At 50.1% G+C, this 23,137-nt stretch overlaps 1 protein-coding gene across 23 annotated transcripts in view; it reads left to right on the plus strand.

Annotated features, from left to right (window-relative positions):
- Window positions 1–361: 361 nt before the first annotated feature.
- Window positions 362–23,137, plus strand: part of DYSF (dysferlin) — a 204,044-nt gene continuing 181,268 nt past the window's right edge. For 11 of the 23 annotated variants that reach the window (XM_059188012.1, XM_059188017.1, XM_059188013.1 and 8 more), the window contains exons 1-3: window positions 7,656–7,975; window positions 20,415–20,470; window positions 21,458–21,549. In XM_059188012.1, the coding sequence (XP_059043995.1) occupies window positions 7,885–7,975; window positions 20,415–20,470; window positions 21,458–21,549 (239 nt within the window). In that variant the 5' untranslated portion in view covers window positions 7,656–7,884. Of the gene's footprint in view, window positions 1,033–7,644; window positions 7,976–20,414; window positions 20,471–21,457; window positions 21,550–23,137 lie in introns of those variants that run through there. The other 12 variants (XM_059188027.1, XM_059188032.1, XM_059188029.1 and 9 more) reach the window with 10 other exon arrangements.

Genomic DNA, 23,137 nt, shown 5'->3' on the forward strand with positions numbered 1-23,137 from the left:
CTATGAAAAATTTATAATGATGCAAGAAAATATTACATGGAAACAGGACACAGAACTGCATATACATTGATCTCAGAAATATAATAAATAATTTACACACACATCTTCAGAGGAAAAGCCTGAATTGGTAAACATCCAAATGTTAATACTATTTTTTTCAGACTGAGATTTCTTTCCTTTATGGTTTTGTATTAAAAGTAACAGGTGTTGTTTCACAGCCAAAAAAAAAAAAAAAAAAAAAAAAATGGCGAGAGGGAGGCGTGGGGGGAGCAGAGTTTTTAAGGCAGCCAAAATAGGCCGGTCAATGAGATTCCTTAGCTCTGGGCTTCTCCGGAAAGCGCTGTCCGTGCGCCCGCCCTCCACCTGGTTCTCAGAGCTGCGGGCTGACTCGGACAGAGAGTGCTCCAACACTCGCGGCCGCCGGAGGAGGCGACAGGCTTGGCGAGGCGCGCGGCCAGGGGTGGGTGGAAGGTCGGGGGAGGGACTCAGCCTTTCTCCTGTCGGGAGCGAGATCTGGACTGCGCTGGGCGTCCGGAGCCCTGGACCAGCCCCCGGCCATCGCGGCCGCCGCCCTGTCCGCTGTTACCCGGCCAGGTGCAAAACGCCTTGTCATTGGGAGAGTCTGCGGCCGGAGCATTGAATTACAGCTCAGCCGAGCCCGGGTAGGGCGGCGGGGCTGGAAGATGAGCAGAAGCCCCTGTACTCCGAGCGCCCTCCGACTAGCGGGGTAAGCGCGGTTGGGACGGCGACCGGGTGTAGCCCCCTGGAGCAGCGCGGGGCTAGCCTGGTTCTCTTCAAAAGCAGAAGATCTGAGCCAGGGCCGATCACAACCGGCCTCCCTCCTTCAGCTTTCTCCAGTTAGAGAGACCCACCTCGATCGTCCCCGACCTTCCCCAGCCTTCTCTGCGCACCCTGGGTGTACGGGGCCCTAACTCGTGCCAGTCATGCTGAGGGTCTTCATCCTCTATGCTGAGAACGTCCACACCCCGGACACCGACATCAGCGATGCCTACTGCTCTGCGGTGTTTGCAGGTAGGAGGGGTCGGCATCCCCTCAGGCAGGGAGGGTGGGAGTCGGAGAGGGGCCTCCTGGACGTCCACCCAGGGAGCTCGGGGATGGGAGAGAAGAGACTCCATGAGCCGGGCCAGACTGACTTTGGGTGTCTCAGAGACCCACATCCTGGGGAAGGGGCGACCCAGAGGGAAATCGAGGCAAGGAGAGAAGTGGTTGAACTGCACTTCTCTGGGACCTGGAAACTGAGGCCAGGTGGGAGCTACACTGGGCCTGGAGGAGGGGGCACATTTCTCCTCTCACTCTTCTGGATCTCTTAAAAGAGGTCTTTCCTTTCTGTGGGCAGCGAAGCTCTCTATTGCAGGGATCCCTTCCTCTGTGCTTGGAGGGCTGGGTCTCAGGCCTATTTATAGCCCAGCTGTCTTCCCGAGCCTGGGCCTGGCAGCTGTCCTAGGCCCCAGCTCTCTATCACAGGCTAGGTTGGCCGGCCTGGCCACTGGGGGCAGAGGCACCGCCCACCTCTCCAGGGATCCTACTCTTGCTTTGTGCACAGGATGGGAGAAGTTAAGCAGCTGGTCCAGCTAACACCAGCACCAACCTCTAGGAACTTTCTCCCCTCTGCACTCCCCTCCCACCAGACTGGAACTTGCTGGGGAGTGGTATCTGGGGAATGCTATCTTCATCGTCCTTGAACAAAGAAGCCTGCTCCCCTATCCTGTTGGGACCTCCCAGAGTAAAGCCTTCCTATGGTCATGAGTGGACTTCTCCTCCAGGAGGTGAGGGCCAAGCCCCATCTGTTTACCTGGAAACCCCTCAAAGCTAAGTCAGAGCTGTGGGCTACCCAGCTGAGTCTTTGGGTTTAGAGCCAGCCTGGGGGAGAAAGATCAGGGTGTGAGAGTCCAACCGGATGGGTTTGCTCTTTGTCTCCATGACTTGTCATTTTCCTTCTCTTCAAAGACCTGGCTTCATCCCAGGCTCCCTGAAATCCGGGCAACAACTGGTCCCTGGCCTTTCAGCAGATCTCTCTTTTTGAGCTCCTGGATCTTCGTGTTCCCAGCCGCCCATGTGCACATGTATTCCCAGACACATGTCCACCCAGGAGTGCCTGTGACATCTCCAGGGTACCATCTCAAGAGGTAGAGGGTTAGAGAACCAAGGCATGCGTCCACAGCAGCACACACTGATGTGTCCTAACAGGCACATACGCCCACATAGTCCCAGATATGAAATCTGGGGTTTCTTAGGGAGGAGTCCCTGAAGGGGCCTGTGGCCTGGGAAGCAGCCTGCGCCAAGAGGATAGAGACAGAGGGGGAGTGGGAGGTGACACTCCAGCTGTACTTCTTTGCTGACATTCAGCTTTGACCTGTTTTCGACCGGTTTCCCACAGTGGACTCCGGACATGAACTTTATCCAGGTGTTTCCAGGGGGAAGACAAGGGCATGCATGGGGGGCCTCCTCACTTCCGCTACATCCTCAGCACTGGGCAGGCCAGGCCAGCGGCCTCACGGAAGGTCTTGGGCTCCTCAGTGCTCAACTCCAGGGAGCACCATTCTCACTGTGAATGTCCCCCTGACTGAAGGGAAGAAGGGTAGTGTCACCGTGGAGGGAGGGGGGAAAACCCTCTATATTGAATGGCTGCCTCTTTCTCCAGCATCCCTTGGTGGGAGAAGATCCCTAGCCCAAGGGCTGAGCAGGCTTTGTGATGGCATCCTCTAGACCTGTCCAATGCTTCAAAGAACCTCTAGGGGGGGGCCGCTGCCTCGCCCTGCCTGTGTCCTCAGGGGTCTTGCCTCCTCTGATGCCCATTCAGTCAACCACATTTTCCTTCCCTGATCACAACTCCCATCTCCCAACCCCCCCCACCCCCACCCTAGCACACACATACTTGCCTCATGCTGTGAAGTCCCCCTACCCAGACCAGGCTCTGAACCCTAGCAGGAGAAGGGGAAGAATGAATAATGTATGGGAAAGCACTTTCTAACCCCTGAAGCGCTTTGCCCACAGGGATGTGGCTGGTGCGGCTCCGTGGCTGTCCCTGGGCAGTCTTCCCCATCCCCCACACTTCATCCTCCATACCCATCCATGACTGAGCTCCCCACATCTGCCCGATGTCAGTTCGCATTCTTGCCCTTTGCCTGCTGCCTGGCTCCTCTGGGTGGGCTCCCCCCTTTCCTAAGGAGAAGGGAAGTACGTTGTCTCTTGTTGACAGCGAGTGCCCCCAGAGGAGGCTGGCTGGAGCCCCGCACTGCCAGTCATGGACGTCACTGCCAGGCAGTCATGGGGGAATGCAGTGCCTCCCTTCCCTAGCCCTGGACACATTCCACCTCCTGCACTGGCCAAGCTCTTAACCCATGTCCAAATTTGGCCTCCCCACAGCATTCAGGCCTGCTCACTCTCCTTCTCTCAGCCAGGGCCTGGTTAGTGAATGATTACACAGAAGGTTCTGGTCTCTCAGAGCGAAACAGCCTTCTGGGAAGTATTCCCTCACCAGTGAGCCTGGATCTGGCCTTCCCAGGCCCTTTAGGCTTGGGGCCCACAGAGCCCCTCCTTTGGCTACCTGATTATAATATCCCAGAACGACACCCACTCTGTGCTCGCATAACTTCATTTCATGCCCACTGCAGCTTTGTGAGGCCAAAAGACAGGGATATTATTTCCCTTTAGAGATGAGCAAATAGGCCCAGAGCAGTGCAGGAGCCTGGCCAAGATCACACAGGGGTCAAAGTAACTCCCATCCTCACCACCCCCCCCAACCGCCCTCTGTTGTTTTCAGCACCCATGGCTCATGAATAAGAAAGTGCTTTGGAAAGCATACCATAGGCTGCCCACGGCCATGGTGGCCTGGGCCTGAGCCAGCAGGGGGGGGTTGGGGCGATGGGGGAGGGGGTGGAAGAGCTTGGGGTACCCAGCATGGGGCTAAGTCAAAGTGGGGGGCATATAGGGAGTGTCTTATAGGCTGCAGGGAGTGCCTATAAGACAAAGGGCCAAAACGTGGAGGATTCTGAGTCTAAAAATGTGTATTCATCCCAAGGAGAGAGAATGGGCATTCATTAAGCATGAACAATGTACCATTTTCAGAATCTATCTCTTTAAAACCCCACAACAACCCTCTGAAAGAGACATATTTAACTGATATCCAGCTTACTAGGGGCTAGGCACTGTTCTACATAGAACTCATGAGCTAGATCACGTTCCAGCTATATTTTGTACCACGCACTTATGTAGACCTTTGACCCTCCTCCCAAACATATATAATAGCAACTAGTATGCTCCCACTTTACAGACAAGAAAACTATGGCACAAAGAGGTTAAGTTATACACTGGTGAGTCGTGGAGTTGGGAATCAAGGCCGTGCGCTCTGGCTCCAGAGCTCCCTCTTTAACCACTTCACCATCTCCTTTGGGTCTTAGCTTTGATTTTCAGGAGACAAGCAGGAAGAGGTGGAGGATCAGGATTTATCTGCTCACACCATACTGCTTGGCACTCAATACATATTAGGTATTACTGTTATATAGGATTATATATACATTATTATAATTATTATGATAGCTGATATGTATTGTACAGGTACTAAGAAATCACCTCACACACCTAAGGAGACTCTCACTACCATTTTAACCTGGTCATTCCAGTCGTCAGCTGTCTGTCCAGTTGCGGTCCTTCCAGACTGGGCACGGTGGACTCAGTGGTGAGTGGCCATCCCCTCTGCCTCAAGGGACCCTGGTCTTGTCTCCTCTGGCTGCCCCTCCTGGAGCAGCCCCTTCTGAACTGAGGCATTGGTCCTGCTGCCTGATGTCTGGCTGTGACATTCACCATGGTCTAGGTCTTTCTGGGAACAGATAGGTATCCCTCCGGTTGACTCCTCAAGCCCACAAACCTCAGTCCCTCTCCCCAGGCCAAACTCACTCTCTGTCTCTACTCCCCGTATGCTGGTCTCTTTCTGAAATTGGTTCATTAGAATGAAATGGGAACCAGGAGAGCGCGAGCACCTCTTGCAGACCTACTGTATGCCGGCCAATGTGCCAGAAGGGCCACTGTTCAGTTTAATCCTCCCAGCAGCTCTGTGAAGTATCATTTTCTTGATTTCACGGTAGTGGAAACAGTCTCTGAAAGGTCAAGTCATATGCTTCAGGGCACACAGCTATGCAAACTCAGCTTCCAAACAGGTCCCCCTGCCCCCTGATGACCCCACCGTGGCTCCTAAGCTGGTACCATCACAGAGGCCCCGGAGTGGCCTGGGGTGCGGAAGCGCTGTCCTTACCTGCAGCGTCAGGTGGGACACAGACCTGGCTGCAGGTGAGCTCCCACTAACTGGGGCCACGAACACGAGAGTCTCTCTCACTCACCTAACGGTTGATGTGTGGGGAGTCCTGGAGGGTATGGTTCTGACCCACAAGGCTTCTGGGACCCCGGGCCCTTCTGTTTTGTTGCTCTGCTATCTCCAGGGGTCCCCTTGACAACATGGTTGGTGACGGCTCACCGTGACAACCTATCCGGCTGCATGCACAGGCGTGCCCCTTCCCAGACAGTTCGCTCCTGCTCATCTCTTGGTCTCATCATGGCCGTATCTAGGCGGGAGGGAGGCTGGGAAATGCAGTCTTTCTGTTTGGCTGGCTATGGGTCCAGGTAAGACAATGCAAAATTTCCGTGAAAGAAGGGGAGAACACAGGAGGGAGACGAGTTGAGGTCCCAGGACCCTGTTATGAGAACTGCGGTCCTGATACAAGTCTCCTTGGGAGGAAGCCCCCTTTAGGCCTCAGCTGCACTAGAATGTCAGCTGTCTCATCAGAGAGAAGTGAACGGCCACCAGGCTGGGCAGCTGGAGGTTGGGAATGGGAAAGAAGCCTCAGGAAGTGTCCCGGGCTCAGCCCACCAGCTGCTGATTTTCTGGTTTACAGAACAGACGTGTGGAGCCTCTGTTCCTTGGACACAAGCCAAATGTTTGTACAAGTCACTTGGAATATTCCTCTGGAAATATTAGATAGGCTCCCTACAGATTTCCTGTGCTGCCTCTGACAGATTAGGGCCGGAGGAGGTGGCAGGGAAGTAGCATGACCTGGAATCACTGTGACAATGATAAAAAATATATATATTCTAAATCATCACATCCAAAATTCCTCCAGGGGGCAGTACTGACCTCCTGGAGAACCATCGACTTAACCTCATCATGGGACTTGAAGGACCACTGGGGAGCCAAGTCCACAGTCCACTGTGGTGAACCCAGGCCGGCTCCTATTGTGCACAGGGAATACCCAACCAATTGAAACGGCCTTGATCTCTCCCCTCACTGACTCCACCATCCAGCTAGACCTCACACAGGTGGTTACACCTAGTGATTCCCTACAGTTGCAGTGAGAGCCAAGAAGGAAAAGTGGCTGTCCCATTGTTCGCCAGAGGGACCCAATCTGGACCTTGATGTCAGAGTTGGCTTCCCCAAGGAAGCGATCTGTCGCTTAACGATCTGTCATCCTTAGCTGAGGCCTAAGGATGAATGGGGGTGGTCCTGGAAAGAGAGAGGGGCAGGCATTTGTGTGCAGAGGGGACAGCAGAGCTCCAAGTTGGAAGAGAGCTCTGTGTGTTCCCCAAATTGAGAAAGCACTGAAGCTGGGACTCAGAGTGAGGGGTGGAGTGGCCTTTCCCAGCGGGTAGAGGTAAGGGGTCTGGGCTCTATCCCAAGAACAAGGGGAGGCCTTCGAGGCCTGATGGTATTTGTTTTAGGATCGATAATGGACTGGAGGTCCCAGACAGGAGAGGGTAGTAGAAGAAATGGCTCTGGGGAGGCATTTGGATGTTGTCGGTGCACCGATGCTACTCAAGTGAGGGGTGTCAGCAGGGAAGATTCAGGCTTCTAGTAAGTGAAATCTTGCCTCAAGTAGACTTTAATAATAAACAGCCTTAAAGTGATCTTCACTCCCAATACTTCCCCCGTGGAAGGAACTCCCATTGAGTACTAGGCCCCGGTTTGATCCAGAGACCTGATCCAGAGACAAGGCGGGCTCTGTACAGGCACGGGGCCTGGAGGGTGCTGTCCAGGCTGCGGCAGGGGACCGAGGGGGCAGCCGGTGGATCTCTGTGCTCCAGGGAACACAGTCTCCCTTGGACAGACACCCCCGCCCGCGGAGACGATCGACCCCAGACTGCTTGGGGGAAGTTGAGAGGTGGGTTCGCCCAAGAGAACGGCAGCCTAGGCCCCGAGGAGGGTGGTAATGGGGAGGGCGGTGCCAGGCCCGGGCTCAGGGTGCCGCATGTCGCTCCGTCGCTTCGCACGCTCGTCCAGCGCTCGCTCCAACTAGTAATTTGGCGCAGACACTCGCGTTCCTGCGACCGGATGTCTCTTCCTCCCGCTTTCGCTCATTCCTCCTTCGCCCGGGTTTAGCTGCGCCTCGGGAGTGCGGGCCCGGGCTGGGCGCAGCCGGGTGCAGAGCCGCGGCCGCCCGCGAGGTCCGCACGGGTGCGCTCCGGGCTTGGACGAGCGAGGCGGCGGGCTCCGAGTCGCCACGGCCTGGCGCAGCTGTGCGCCCCGCGTCAGCGGCGCTATCGTCTCTGGCCCGCGGCGACGAGCCGCCGAGGGGGGCCGGCGCCCCCACCCGCGCGCTTCTGACCCCGGCCCCGCCCTGCCCACCAGCCGCAGGGCGGGTCGGGGCGGGGGCCGGGGTGGGGTGGGAGAGGGTCCGCCCAGCGGGTGTCCGGTGTCCTCCCCGCGGCCGCGGCCAGGCGCGAGGACTGTTCCGCGGAAGCGCAGCGAAGGCGACAGCTCCCTCCTGGCACGGGTGCCGCGGAGCCGGGCGCTCGCTCGGTGGTGCCCCAACCCTCTGCTCCCGCTCCCGCTCGCGTCCTGCCCGCGCGCCCCTGCGCGCCCCGGGCGGCCGAACCATGCTGTGCTGCCTGCTGGTGAGGGCCAGCAACCTCCCCAGTGTGAAGAAGGACCGGCGCAGTGACCCGGTCGCCAGCCTGACTTTCCGAGGTGAGAGCCCTGTGGCCTTCGTTCGGCCCCGCGCCACCCGACTCTGGGCGCGTCCGGCTGGGTCTGCGGCCACTGCTCTGGCACTAACCCTAGCCGACCGCACAGGGACAGCAATCTCAACCCTGCAGGGAGGACCGGGAGGATGAAACCGAGCATAGTAAACACCATAGTGCTCTGAAATTCTGAAACACTGGAAGGCCGTAGTAAGTCAACAGTTTTTACTTTCCTAAGACCTATACGGAGAGGTAATAAAGTTCCAGCCCTTACAGACAAGTCAGTGGGCTTAGGGATCGGAGAAGAAAGATAGGTGCAGAATAGAGAGAGGAATAAAGATCACTTAGAAACTGGGCGTGTAGATGGTGTGTTTTTGAAACTGTCTTGATTTCATTCATTCATTCATTCACTCATTTGTTCGCCCATCTTTACTGAACACTGTCTGTATTGAATCACCATGTCTCAAAGAGCCTATGCCCCTACAAGGGGTGCTTGGACAAGAGAGGGTGTCTCTCTCTGTAGCAACGGAGGACTTGAAACTCCCATTCTCACTGTGCACCTTTAATCCATCCTCTTTGAGGCAGACATTCCCATGGGAGGAGGTGTCTCAGGAGGGGCAAAGAAAAGAGGAAGGGTATGTTAAAATTAAGAGAAGGGGGGCACCTGGGTGGCTCAGTGGGTTAAGCCTCTGCCTTTAGCTCAGGTCATGATCTCAGGGTCCTGGGATCCAGCGCTGCATTGGGCTCTCTGTTCAGCAGGGAGCCTGCCCCCCCACCCCTCCGCCGCCTTCTTCTCTGCCTACTTGTGATCTCTCTGTGTCAAATAAATAAATAAATAAATAAATAAATAAATAAATAAATATTTAAAAAAAATTAAGAGAAGGAGCAATGGCTGTGAGTCAGGACCCCAGTTCTGCAAAGACAGGTACATAAAGAGAGGAGGAGTTTCTCTCTTACCAGGAAGCGTATCCTGTCATTTTGTGGAATTAAAATATATGTGCCTCACAAAAGATGGTCAAAAGTAGAGGGAAGAATGGCTGGTGTTTTCATGTGATTTGAAAACTGTGAGGGCACCAAGGGGCTCTTTAGCTCTGACCCATAACCTCCATCTGGTCCCCAAGTCCCCCAGAATAATAATGACCATAGATGGTAGACACGATTTGGCAAAGTGAGCACTCTTTGCTTTTTTTCTTTCTAATGAGACAATTTACATTTTTTAAAAAGATTTTTATGTATTTATTTGACAGACAGATCACAAGTAGGCAGAAAGGCAGGCAGAGGGAGAGAGGAGGAAGCAGGCTCCCCACTGAGCAGAGAGCCCGATGCAGGGCTCGATGTGGGGCTCAACTCCAGGACCCTGGGATCATGACCTGAGCTGAAGGCAGAGGCTTTAACCCATTGAGCCACCCAGGTGCCCCGAGACAATTTGCATTTTATCCCTCTTTTGAAAAGGTGAGTGAAGACATTTTAGAAAATGTTGCTATTTTCATTAACTGGCGACATTCCTGGGAGCCTACTATGAAATGCAACTTCATGACAAGGTCGCTAGCTTGTGTGCCTAAGCCATTCCCTTATAGAAATTGTGGGTCTACCCTTGGGGGGGAAAAGAAGTTCTGTAAGGATCTTGGGACCAGGGGCCTACAGAAGCCTAGGTCTCCTGGATGCTTTGGGATCTGTTCACAGCTCTCTTTCCCTGGTTCTGGAACAGTCTTGTGATAACTCCCAATCTCTCCATTCTGCAGATAAGGAAATGGAAACCTGGGCAAGTATATGTGTCCAGGTCAGTGGTCATGACAGGGAATGCTTGGAGGGGGCAGTGCCCTTGAGTCAGGAAGGTGACCAACTCTGTTGAGGCCCCTCTTGGCTGTTGCCCTGGCCTGGGTACCCCATGCAGCTGCTGTCCACCTAGTGTCTGTGTTCCCCACCCTTTGTTATTTATTTTATTGATAAGCTCATAGCAAAACTGAAACATAATAGACTGTAACATCTCCCAACTATTCAAAGTCTATTGTTTTTTAAGGCCGTGGTTCAATATCACTGTCTCCAAGAAGGTCCCCAGGATTCCCCTGGCATTCCTTAGTCACTTCTCTCTCTGTGTAGACAACACCTTGTTCCGTCTACTAGAGCTCTCACCGTGGCCAGTCTGTGCTCACACTTAGGATGCCGTGACTCCTTGGGATGGTAACCTGTCCTCTTTTCATCAGGATGCTGGGTACCGGAGACATGTGGGTGCTCTGGAATGTTTGCGTTCTTTCTGGCCCAAGCTCTGCCATCCCTCAGAGGTGCCTTGGAGCCTCATGCAGTCTGGGGCGATGGTCCTCAAACTTTCCCGTGCCTGAGAATCCTCTGGGGAGTATGGTTGCAAGAGAGATTCCTGGCCTCTGACCCAGGAGGTCTAAGTGACCTGAGGCTCAACACTTAACATCTACTTAATGCAGAACATTTGGGAACCACACCTTGAGAGAAACTGATGCAGGAGTTGGTGAAATGTGAAATTAACACCATTCTTTCCTCCTCTCCCACCCCAGAGGCTGTTCATGCTGATGCTTGGGGAGAGAGGTCGTTAGAATCAAACCCAGAATTGATAGATCATTCCTTCTGGGGTGCTTCATCCAGCTGCACATCAGAATCATGGGGGAGGGCTTTAAAAAAGACCACGGCCAACCTCTATCCCCTCCTATCTTGAGTTGTTGGAGGGGTTTCTAAGAATTCTCCAACGTTTCAGATGTGCAGTCAGGGGTTTGAAGGCTTGAGCCTGGTGCCCTCCTGGCCTGGAGGGGGCTGTGACCTGCTTGCAGAGAAACCAGCCTGGGCTGTGTGCTTGGCTTCCACTTGAAGCCCGAGATGCATGGGCTCGGCCGGCCTCACTTTCCCTGCAGTTGTTCCCAGGGCATTCCAGGCAGAGATGTAATTTCAGGACCCACCTCCCAAAATAGACTATGATCTCTGGGAGGCTGGACTCTGAGGGCACTTTCTGGTTTCTCTCTCTCAAGTGTTCAGGCTGGAGGCTATTAATGAATACTTATCATTCCTTTGTTCTTGTATTAATTAAATAATTAGTGAATTAGAACTCCTGTGAGTACCTGGGCTGTGGCAGATAGTTTTGCCTGATTATCTACGTGAACGAGCAGCTTCATTTCCTATAGCATTTAACCAACTGTACCTCTCTTCTGCCCCGCCCACTTTCCACCAGCTAATGTGAATATTTATGTCCCTCCATTTATGCATTTATTTCACTGAACAAATATTTATTGAGCACCTACTATGTGCCAGATGCCGGTCAAGGTGCTGGGGATAGATACATCCAAGAGCAAAATCAGATCCTCTTTCCGCGGCACTCAGACATCTTATTTCCTTAAGGGTGTGATCTCCTGTGAGCTGGCTTGGTGAATTTCTACCCTGCTTCACCCAGGCTCACCAGCAAGAAACGGGACTCATTACTGCTCCTTCTCTTCTCTCAACCTGTTGGGGTCTCTTTTATCTCTCCATCCTCCCCTCCCTTCTGACTCCTGGAGAGGTCTCTGGGCTCCAGGCAGGAGCCTGGGGGATCTTCTATAAACCTCTGAAAATGGAAACACTCCTGAAGGACATATGTGACTCCCCTGTAGAGGGAAGGTGGGCTGCAGGGCTCCGGACCCACCGAATCTGGCTTTTTAAACATTGAAAGTGACTTTAAAGCATTGAAAATAGCATTCTACTTTCTTTTTGTGAAGACAGTATCGACTCAATATGAAAAAGGACCAATGACGGAAAGGTGTGACACAAATAGTAAAGAATGGCCCTAAATCCTGGTACTTCGAATTAGCTTAGCAGTTTGATGTATTTCCCCCAAGATTCTTTTTTCCTCTTTTTCAAAAAAGCAATTTTAGTTGTGAAATTTAACATCCAAGTAAAGTATACATGCTATAAATGTGTGCTTTACTGCACTGACTCTCAGACATTTTGGGGTGTTGCCACTGGGTGAGGTGGGGGTGGAGGTCTGCTAAAGGTAGGAGCCAGAGAGGCTGCTAAACATCCCATAGCATATAGGGCTGCCCCACAACACCCACAACAAAGAATTATCCAGCCTCAAATGTTCATCGTGGCAAGGTTGAGACACCCAGCTGTAATGAGTAAATAAAGAGGGGGTAACCATGTATATTACCCAGGACAAGGAATATAACCTGGCCAGCCACCACCACCCCCAGAAGACCCAGACTCCTTGCCTTCCTCTGTAGAGATAACCCATCCCATATTTCTTTTTTCAAATGTTTGAATATTTACATTTTCTTTTTTTAAAATTTAATTTATTTTTTCAGTGTTCCAAGATTCATTGTTCAAATATTTTTATTTTCACTCAACAATAATAAACCAGGGGTATCTCTCTATGTCAGTAAATATTCTTTGACACACCTTTTAAAATGTCTGCATAGTATTTTATTATAGGGCTGCACCCTAATTCAGTGAACGAATCCCCTGTGGATGTGTACTCCGGTTATATCAGATTTTTTATATTTATAGCCAGTGCTCAAGTGATACTATCACTGTAAGAAATACCCTGGTGATGAAATCTTTGTCTGCATATTTAATGATTTTCTTTGAGTAAATATTGGAAGTGGCATTGACATGTCACAGGTTAAAGGTGTGTGTAAGGATTTGCTGCATTTCCCAAATTGTTTTCCTGATAATCTGTACCAACTTTACCTTCTCACTAGCTGAGTATGAAGGTGTATTTTCCTATAATCTTACTAACACAAAACATTATCATGCTTTCCTAGTCTTCTTTAACTATATCTTAGGTTCAAGTAGTATTTGTGATATTTCAATGTCATTACCTACTTGCATTTATTTCTTACTGAATTGCTTTTTAATTCGCCCATTTTTTTGTAGGGGGGGAGTTTGTTTTTTTCTTAGTTGCAAAGTGCTCTTTATATATTAAGGATGTTAATATTTTGTCGTAGGTATTTCAGATTTCTTCTGCACTTCTAATTAGCCTTTTGAGTTCAAAAGGGGTGGAATACACCCCTCTCAGAGTGTATTCCATCACATCTGCTTTATCCAACCACCACCACCTCTTCCTGGCTAGCTGTTTCCTGGAAAGGGTAGTTTCAGTTACGATTTAGAAAGATGGATATTAGGGTGAGAAATTGAGGGTGAGAAGAGCAAGGCACTTTTCTCCTTTCACTTGCCTTTTGGTTTTGTGTTTATGCTTTGAACTTTTATCCTGTTTTTTGTCCCATGGATATTCTAATGAAGTCACAACAGAATGGCCCAAACAGAGCAAGTCCTCATTTGTGTCTGTGGAGTAATCAAGGCAGCCTGCAGGATCTTCAGGTGCCGAGCAGCTTCTTTCAGTAGATCTTGTCTCCTGACTCATGGGCAGAAACAGCGTGTTTCTCTCTCTCTGGGAGTCTGGAACACCCCAGCTCCTATCCTTCTTTCTGGTCTGTCTCCAAATGAATGGCCCCACCAGCCACACTTGCATCCATGTCAGAACCTGAGATATCTTCTGCTCTCTTCTCCTTTCCCTCTTCCCCACCCAGGCGCTGGTCATGGGCCCCAGACCCGTAACCTGTGTCCTCACCATGTCACACCTGGACTTTTAACAAAAATGTGGTAAAATACACATAACACAAAATTTGCCACCTTACTCATCTTTAAGTGTACATTTCACTGGTATTAAGTTCATTCATAGTATCATATAACCATCACCACCATCCATCCCCTTAATTCTTTCATTGTCCCCATCTGAAAACTCTACCTGTTAAATAGTAACTTCCCATGTCGCTGGTAACTGGCCGCTTTCACTTAGTATAATGTCCTTGAGGTTCATCCATGATGTGGCCTGGTCAGAATTCCCTTCCCTTTTAAGGCTGAGTTATATTCTATTGTATATGTATCCCACATTTTGCTGGTCCATTTGTCTATCAGTGGATGTTTGGTTTGCTTACACATTTTAACTACTAGGAGTCATACTGTTGTGTGCATGGGTGTACCAGTATCTCTCTGAGACCCTCCTGAACTTTTATGAGAGCTTGTGACTTGTCACTGTCTTTACGCCCACTACCCTCCAGCTGGGGTGCTGGGACTCCTGGACTTCTCTTTCTCTCCATGTCGCCTCAGACCTTCCCTCTCCACAAGGCCTCCAGCGTGATCCCTCCCGTAGAGTAGCTAGCCTTCTTACACGGCCACTCAGGGCTCCCAAAGGCGTGAGAGCAAAAACTGTGGGGCCCACTCTGAACCGTGGGGCCAGCTCAGATCAGTGGAGGGGTACCATACGAGGATGTGAATGCTGGGACACTGGCTCATGGGGGTCATCATCTTTGGAGGCCATCTTCCCTACATTTTCAGCTCCAGGAAGCAGGGACAACTTTCTTCATTTGGCCATGACAACAGTATGGCTCTGGTTTACTGCAACCACTTTAATTAGTGCTGTTCCCAACATAGTGCAGGCACATGACAGGTATCAGTAAATATCTATACACCCTCGTTTCTGCCACTCCCCTACATGGGTTTCAATGTCGCCGTGTATTAGGGAGAGCAACAGAGTCTTAGTGTTGCGATGCTTCACTTTTTCGTGCTTAAAAATTTTTTTGCTCTGATAAATATATATAACATTTACCATTTAAACCATTTTCAGATGTACAGTTCAGTGGCATTAACACAGCCACATTGTTGTGTAAGCATCACCACTATTCATTTCCAGAACTTTTGCATCATCCCAACTGAAACTCCATGCCTCTTACACAGAACCCGCTCATTCCTCCTCCCTCAGCACCTGGAAACCTCGATTCTACTTTCTGTGTCTATGAATTTGACTGACTATTTTAGGTACCTCACGTAAGGGGTGTCATATAATTCTGCCCTTTTGTGTCTGCCTTACTTCGTCTAGCATAATATTTTCGAGGTTCTTTTATGTTCTAGCACGTGTCAGAATTTCCTTCCTTTTTCAAGCTGAGTCATGGCTCATTGTTTGTATATCCCACGCTTTGTTTGTCCATTCATCTGTTGATGGACATGTGGGCCTTGGGGTCTTTGAGGTGTGTTGGGAAATGAATCAGCGCCCCTCAGCTTTTCTTTGAACCCTCCTTGGACAGGGATAAATCCCACTGACTTTACAGACTGAGTGCACCCTTCCCTGAAAACCCCTTCTTTACGGTTTGTCTTCTCTATGATCCCACCAGCCGCAAAGATTCCATTGTCATCAGGGTCATGAAAACAAGCATTCTCTCTGCTTCCTGTGACCTTATAATTGTGTTGTGGGGATGTGGGGCTACTGGGGGATTGCCAGTTGGCTCTGCCAGAGCTCGGGGTGCTCCCTTCCACACCGTAAGTGCTGTGGGTGTCCATCACCCTGGGGCTAACCAGCAGCCGGGACCACTGAAAGGAGCCTGTCCTTGAAAGGTGGGCCTGGAGGTACATGTGAAGCCTGGAGCCCAGACTGCTAGAGAGAAGCACTCTAGCCTCTGACAGGTGAGCCTCACCAGGTGATGAGCAGAAGGGGAGGTACATGGCTCCTCACGTGAGGCTATGACTATGTCTGATGCCGGTGAGGCTATGACTATGTCTGATGCCGGGGTGTCAGGAGATGTGGGTGGACTGCTTAGAAAGGGCACCCCAGGTACTGTGATGGGCTGTTGTCTTACCTTTGCTCTTCCCTGTCTCTGAGCCACCCTCCTCCCCCCGCCAGCCTCCTTCCCACAGCTGTAGTCTTTATCAAAGTTGGCCCAGGTGGGGGACCAGGACCAGGATGGTGTGTTCCATCATTCTTGTCACACCTCTTAACTCTCAATGCTCAAGGGCCAAGATGGAGATTTCTTTGTTCTTTGGTTCTTCTCTGATGACCTTCCTTTAAGGCATGATTGTCAGACTTTTTGGGTTGTTATCCACAACAAGAAGCATATTTTATATCAAGACATAGTGCACATATGAATGTCTATATGATAATATAACCCAAAGTTTCAACTAATGGTAATGTTGCAGTGAAAGATATACTCTGATACTTTTCTTCTTTATTCTGTCATTTAAAAGACATATTGGTCATCTCACTCAGTTGATGTCATGGCCTACTGATGGGTCCCCATGAGCAGTTTGAAAAACACCACTACCAAGCAATGAGAGACCCTGGTCTGGGGTAGATTCAGGGTAGGTTGGCCTGTGGAAACAAGTGAAGAATTTCCATGGGGGACTGAGGAGTCCTTGCATGATAGGTTCATTCTCCCTCCCTGAGTCACTCAGTCTGGAGGAACACCCCGAGGGCTACAGCATGATTCTCATGGAGGCTGGCTGGCCCCCAATTCTTCAGAACCATCCGGGGAGAGGACATGGTCCTCTGTCCCCAAACCCAGCATGACCTGTGGGCTCTTTAACTACTGAGTCTATTAAATTATACACATAAAGCCACATCTCTCAAGGCCAAAATTAATGATCCAGGACAGGACAGGTCTAAACCCATGACAAGGAAGGAGCTCTTTGATGAACTCTTTCCTAAATAGCAGCATGCCTTCCTTTTCCTTGGCAGCTATGGGTCACATGATGTGCCAGGTTCATGTTTTACTTCTTTCCTGCCCCTCTTTGCGGTTGTAATGCCCCTCAGTGACCCTTTCCTTAATGTCACTCAGAGGGTCTCAGATCCTTCTAACCAGACTTAGTGAAATCTCACTGAAGGCCTTTGTTCACCTCAACTTTGGGAAAGGCAGGAAGTGGAAAATGCTTGAAAGACACTTTGCACAGGGCTTGGCATACTCTGTCCACTTCATACTGTCCAGGACACCAGGAATGCCTCCCAGTGGTAACCCCAAGAGCAGCTGCAGATGGGATTTTCCATGTTACTCTTGTAGGTCATGGGAAGTTGACAGGAAAGGGGAGACTGAATCTCATATCTCCTCAAAACCCTATGAAGTAAACATTTTTCTTATTATCCATTTACCATCAAGGGAGCTAAGGCCCAGAGAGGTAATAAGCCCTACCTAAGGTCACACAGCAGGGGTTTTTATTTGAACAACTCCAACACTGCATCTGTCCCTACTGCTGGAGACTCACCAACATGGTCCAAAAGAATGATTCAGCCAGGGCAGGCCTGGTCCAACTCTAAGAAGATGACTCTTGCCACTCCCAGAACACCTTCTTCTTGTTATGACTTCTCTCATCCCTTCTGTCCACTTATACATTCCCCTACTATTATTGTCATGTGATGGCATTCCTTGAGAAGAGTGGTTCTATCCCCTGGTGATTATGTGAACTTGTAGCCAACTTGGGAAAGAAAAGGCCCATTCACTGGGCATTCCATTACAGGGCATCTTACTATATCCTAGGATTACTGACATGAGTAAGGCATGGTGTCTGCCTTCTGAAGATCATAGTCCAGTTGGGTAGAAAGACACAGAAGCATATGATTTCCCTATATTCCACCATCTCTGTCTGGGAGAGTGAGGTGAGGCTTATCAGAATGTAGACAACTGAAAGGGGTATTGAAGAATCAGTAGGAGTTCACTAGATTCATCTGCATGGTGCAGGGGAGGGGAAGTGAAATGAACTCACATCAAATGAGTCTGACTATCTTGTTTAATTTTCACAAAATCCCAAGTAGAGGTATCATGAGGACCTTTTAGATGAGGAACCACAGGCTGAGATATACAATGAATTTCCCAAGAGTTCTTTCAAGTGTGTTAGAGGGGCCCCTGGGGGAACCCCAAGACTCTCTGAGCAGGTCTGCAAGGTTACAACTATTTTCAGAATAACCTGAAGGTGTTATGTGCCTTTTTTATTGTGTCAACATTTATAGTGATGGTACAGCAGTGACGGAAGATGAAACTGCTGGTATCTTAATCTAGTGATGGACTTGGTGCCAAGTTATACTTGACATTGTATTCTTAATCCTCATGTATTTGCAGTCTTTTTTTTAAAAAAAAGCCAGTTTAGTTGAGGAATGTTCTTGATACAGCAGCACAATGATTTATTTTATTAACCTTGATCCTCAAGTACATGTGTTTGTGACAATTTGAATGTTGAGACAGAAGCTTACATAGAGCACGTCTGCTTCACACTGAAAAATGAAGATGATTGCAGGAAGAAGCACATGTATGGTTGCTTGAGTTGCAAGCTGAACCAGCCAGGGTGGGTTTTTTTTTTTTTTCATGGAATATTGTTTTTACTTGAAAGAATGACTGACAAACAGCACCTATTCAGACTTGGGCATTTGACTGATATTTTCTTGGAAAAGGAAGAGTGAGTGTGCCACATCAAGCAGCCATTTATTATTTGTTGTCAAGCATAAAATTTGAGCTTTCAAACCAGAATTAGAATTGCAGAAAATTGTCTTTTTCAGCATCTCCATATTTAATGACTTTGCTGATGAGAGTGAAGGTAGTACTAATGAATGTGATTTTTTCATATTATGCAATCAAATGTGTCAACCTTTGGAAGCTTTGCATAACTCAATTTGCAGAAACTTTTCTAGTAACCAAGGCAAGATATTACAGAATTGTACATAGGTAAGATATTCATTCAAAGTACAAGACAGAACCATGGACTTTAATGTATCAGAGTACAAAATGTACATCCACCTGCTTTCAGGAAATACAACTTATGGAGTTTTTGGTGTAGTATTAAAGAAGGATATCCACAGTTGCCTGCAAATTTACTAAAATGTACCTCCTTCTCCAGCTATGTATCTCTTTGGGTTTTTCTTCCTAGATGTCACCTGGAACGAGACATCTCGACAGATGGAATGTAGAAGTAGTTATGACAATCCAGCCAGCCATGAAAGAGATTTGCAAAATATAAACAGTGGCACTTTTCTTTTTCCTTCGCTTTTAAAATTATAGTTACTTTTCAGAAAAATATGTCACTTCTGTTAACATGGATGGGGCTCATCATTGTTAATTTCAGATTAATTTTAAACAAATATTTTTAACTTTAAGAAGCATTTATTTATTTTAAGTAGGCTCCACACCCAATGTGAGGCTTGAACTCATGACCCTGAGATCAAGAGTCATAGGCTCTACCCACTGAGTCAGCCCGGCGCCCCTACATGAATATTTTTAAATGCCTCAGTTGTTATTTCTAATATGGTAAAGGTCATTAGATACAAGCCATCTAAATAAAAGCTCTTCGGGGTCCTTCGTAAATTTTAAGTTATGTCCTGTGATCACAAATTTTGAGAACCTTCACCCTGAGGCTTCATGGGAAGTAAGTGTTCTGTGATGGTCTGTGTCATTCTAAAGCCCACACTCTTTTGCTACATCAGTGATCTGCAGCCAGCCATGGGAGGGGGTTGGGAGTTCACCCTGCCCCACTTTTCGAAGGCCTTGCGGGGCTCTCAGGGTCCAGACCCTATAAAAGTTGAGTGGTCCACATGAGACCAGAGGCTTCTTACTGGAGACTCTTGGACAGGTGAGGTGGAATCAGGGGGTCTTTACGCTCCAAGCCAAATATAAGTTCTGTGTCTGACTCGCCACTTTTAACAATCCTTTGACCACTGAGTCATTTCTGTTCTGATGCTTAGCAGAAGAGTTGGACATGGTTAGGCTTTTCTGTGCCTTCCATCCACTCCTCCATGCCCAGGGTTCCAGAGGAGTCGCTCTGGCTGGCTGCAGTCTGGGGCACGGTGGGTCGCCTCTCAGCTATGACTGTGTCAGTCCTTCTTGTCTACCCCAAACCATTCTGCCTTCCATTGGCCCAGCCACTGCGAGCCTTGGGGCAGTGTTCTTCAGACAGACTCCTTCAAGGCAAGGGTCGGGGGAACTCTTTTTAATTGATGTAAAATTTCCATCCCCTAAAATTCTTTATTTTAACCATTTAAAAGTGTGCAATTTTGATGGTTTTTAGTATATTCACCGGGATGTGCGACATCATAATTCTAACTCCAGAACGTTTCATCACCCCAAAAAGAAATCTCCATGAAGTGTTCGCTCTCCATTCCTATCTCCCCCCAGCTGCTGGAAACTACCAATCTGTTTCCTGTCTATGGATTTGCCTCTTCTGGCAGTTTCATAGAAGTGGAATTATACGATAGGTACAGCTAGATGTTTTTAAAAAGAAAAACATTTTCCATGAAGATCCTTCAACCTTTACAGGTTAAACAAAAATTAAGTTAAACAACTTTATTTAGAAAGTCCTAACTTCCTAACAATAGAATGTGTTATTGTTACGTTGCATAATAACATGTTATCTTAACGGTAACAAAGTCATTAAGAAAAGACAGACTGGGTATTTTCCTTTAAAAACATTCTTGTGGTGAGGCTGCTGTTTCTCAGTCCCAGAGCTGAGAGACAGAAGTCACGCAGCTGGCATCAGCCCCTCCTTGTTGCCCAGTGGGATTCTCAAGAATCCCTTGCTTTGGTGAGGTCTCCTTTGGCTGGAAGCGGCAGGCAGCGGGGCTCTCAGAAGCTGACCCGAACTCTGGGCCAGGGGGCAGGGGTGGGGGTGGCCAATATCTCTCCACTCTCCCTTTGTGTCTCTTGCAGGAGTGAAGAAGAGAACCAAAGTCATCAAGAACAGTGTGAACCCCGTGTGGAATGAGGTAGGCAAGGTTTCCATTCTCCCTCCTTTCTTCTCTGCTGCCACTGTCTCTGCAGTGACCACGTTGGGGGTTAGGGCCAGAGTGGCTTCTTCAGGGGCATTGTCAAGGAAGGGACGGGCTGCTGGTCTAGTATGTCAACTGAGTCCGCCTGGTGCTAGGAACCTGGGAGGAGGGTTTGTGGCCTGGCCTGCCCGGTGAGTAGAAGCCTCTCTTCTGTTGTGGGTGTGGCATGGGGAGAAGAGAGAGGTCTTCTGTTCCTCTTCCTCCCCGCTCTCATCAGCCAGGTAGAACTACTAGCCAGGTCGTTTTGGGGGCTCTGTGTCCTGACCTGACTCCCTTACACAGGCTGTTCTTCCTGCCCAAAGCCCACCTCCTCCTGTCAGTCCTCCCTGATTAACCAGGTCCTCAGCTGGTGCCCTGCATATGACCCCCTGGGGGTCCTGTGGGAGCTGAGTGCCTTGTGTGGATAGGGTTGGGATGCACTGGGGTACATTTGCTCTGAGGAGAGTGCCAGGGCCCCAGGATAGGCATCCCTAGTGTGACACTAATTTGTGCTGCCCACCATAGACCTGGCTTCCGCATGAGCACATCAATTTCAGTCCCTGACGACCCTGTGGGATCACTACGTATTTCCACCAGCTGTGCTCCTGGCCTGGCTTCCCGGTGATTGGTGGAATTGAGCTGGGGGAAGGGGGCCATGGGAGACCGACCTCCTTTTCTCTTCTGCTGCCTTTGGATTTCACTGTCTCTTCTGAGGCTCTGGAACCCTGCTATTCATGTATTCATGTATTCATGTATTCATGTATTCATTCATTCACTCATTCACTCATTCATTCATTCATTCATTCATTCACTCATTCATCCATCCACCCACCAGCCCTGTTTGTGGATGGCTGTTCAGTGCCCTGGGGAGACCAAGGTGGACCAGACACAGTTTCTTCTCCTAAGGGGCCACCAGTTAAGAGGTGTTTTCTCTTTTCATTCCAGGGCTTTGAGTGGGACCTCAAGGGCATTCCCTTGGACCAGAGTTCCGAGCTTCATGTGGTGGTCAAAGACCATGAGACAATGGGGAGGAACAGGTGAGGTGGGCAAGGGGGACTCTGTGGCCTGAAGGTACAGGGAGGTTCATGTGGACATAGTCTCCAGAATCTGGAGTCTGGCCCTGGAGAGCTGGTGTTTCAACTGGGCGTTTATTGAAGATGTGCCTCCTGTGGGCCTGGCCTTGAGGGAGATGTTGGGGAGGGGCCTGCCTGGAGGCAGGAACTCAGCTACGGGTAAATCTGAGGCTGCAGGGGAGGGAGATGGGCTTGAATCAGGTGTGCACGGGTTCGTAAGGACAGCCTGTGCCCCAGGGAGGAGGGAAGAAAAGGCTCCCTGTGTCCTGCTCCAGCCCAGGGGAGCCTGGGTGCGGCCCCCTCTCTCGGCCCTGCCCAGGCTGGTGTGGGCAGCGGCGCACTCCAGCAGCGGGCTGACAAAATGAAGCTGCGGCTAGCAGGGAGCTCTTGAGGAAGGCTTCATGGAAGAGGAGGGACTTGAGGTGAGATTGTGGTTTAGAAGTGGGACGGTGATAAAAGGTTGCAGTGACTCCGCACGTCCCTGGGGCAGGCCTTTCCCTTGTTTCATGTATGTCGTGCGGAGAGTTTCTAGACATGTGCGGTAGAGGAGCAAAGCTGTGGAGGAGGAAAAGTGGGCTTTTTACAGGCAGGCGATGGGTCCTTTCTCTTGTCTTTGAGCTGAGGGCCTTGTATGTGCTGGTGGTAGTTGGGGGTTTGGGGGTGGGCAGGAGCAATCAGGCTTGCAGATCGATGGTGCTGCTTGTTGTGGGGTCCGGTGGTCTGGGAGAACAGCCTGTGAGGCCCCGTGGCCTTGAATTTGAGGGCAGAGTTCAGCCTTCCCGCTGGGCATGGCAGGATAGGGCTGTGTTAGGTGCCACCGCGGGTGGGTCTCTGCTCTTGGTGCCCTTTCCTGAGGCACGGGCTTGCAGTTTCGTGATCTGCTCACAGGGTGCCTTTGTCTGGGAACTGGGTCAGCCAGTGTCTGAGGCCTGGAAGGCCTGGCTGTGTTACTGTGGGGTGGGAGAGGAGAGAGAGGGAAAAGGGAGGAGTCAGGGGCCTAGGAAAGGCCAGTGAGGGTCTCAGCCTGCAAAACACCTGGGAAGTTTGAAAGCTTAAAAAGCTTGGAAGAAAAATCCAGCTGCCATGGTCTCTCTGTGACTATGCTGGTCATGGGTGCAGGGCAGGGTACATGCGGGGAGGGTGGGCGCATATTCATTGGGACCTCCGTCCCACCTGCACAGGGGGCAGGGGCTGGAATCCCTTCACACTAATCTATCCCACACAGACATTTTGTGGGAAAAAGGCAGCTTCTAATAAGCATGAATGGTGGAGCTGCCGGTGAGGGGGGGAGGGACGATGGGCACTGGACAGTCCCGGAGGCTTCCTGGAGGAGGGGCACACAGACTGACTCTAAGGCTTTGGAGGGTGAGGACAGGAGGGCATTCCAGCATTCGGGTGTGGTGGGCAGCCAGGCTAAGGCCTTACAGGTGGGACTCACACAGGCAGCCCAGTGAGGAGGGACCCATGGGGCCAGATTGGGAGGGGTTCTCTGGGCCGAGGATAATAATAGCAAAACCATAGAAGCTGATGTTTGGCAAGAGCTTAGCCAAGT

Source organism: Mustela lutreola, chromosome 9 (genome assembly GCF_030435805.1).
Source record: "Mustela lutreola isolate mMusLut2 chromosome 9, mMusLut2.pri, whole genome shotgun sequence".
Classification (NCBI taxonomy): domain Eukaryota; kingdom Metazoa; phylum Chordata; class Mammalia; order Carnivora; family Mustelidae; genus Mustela; species Mustela lutreola.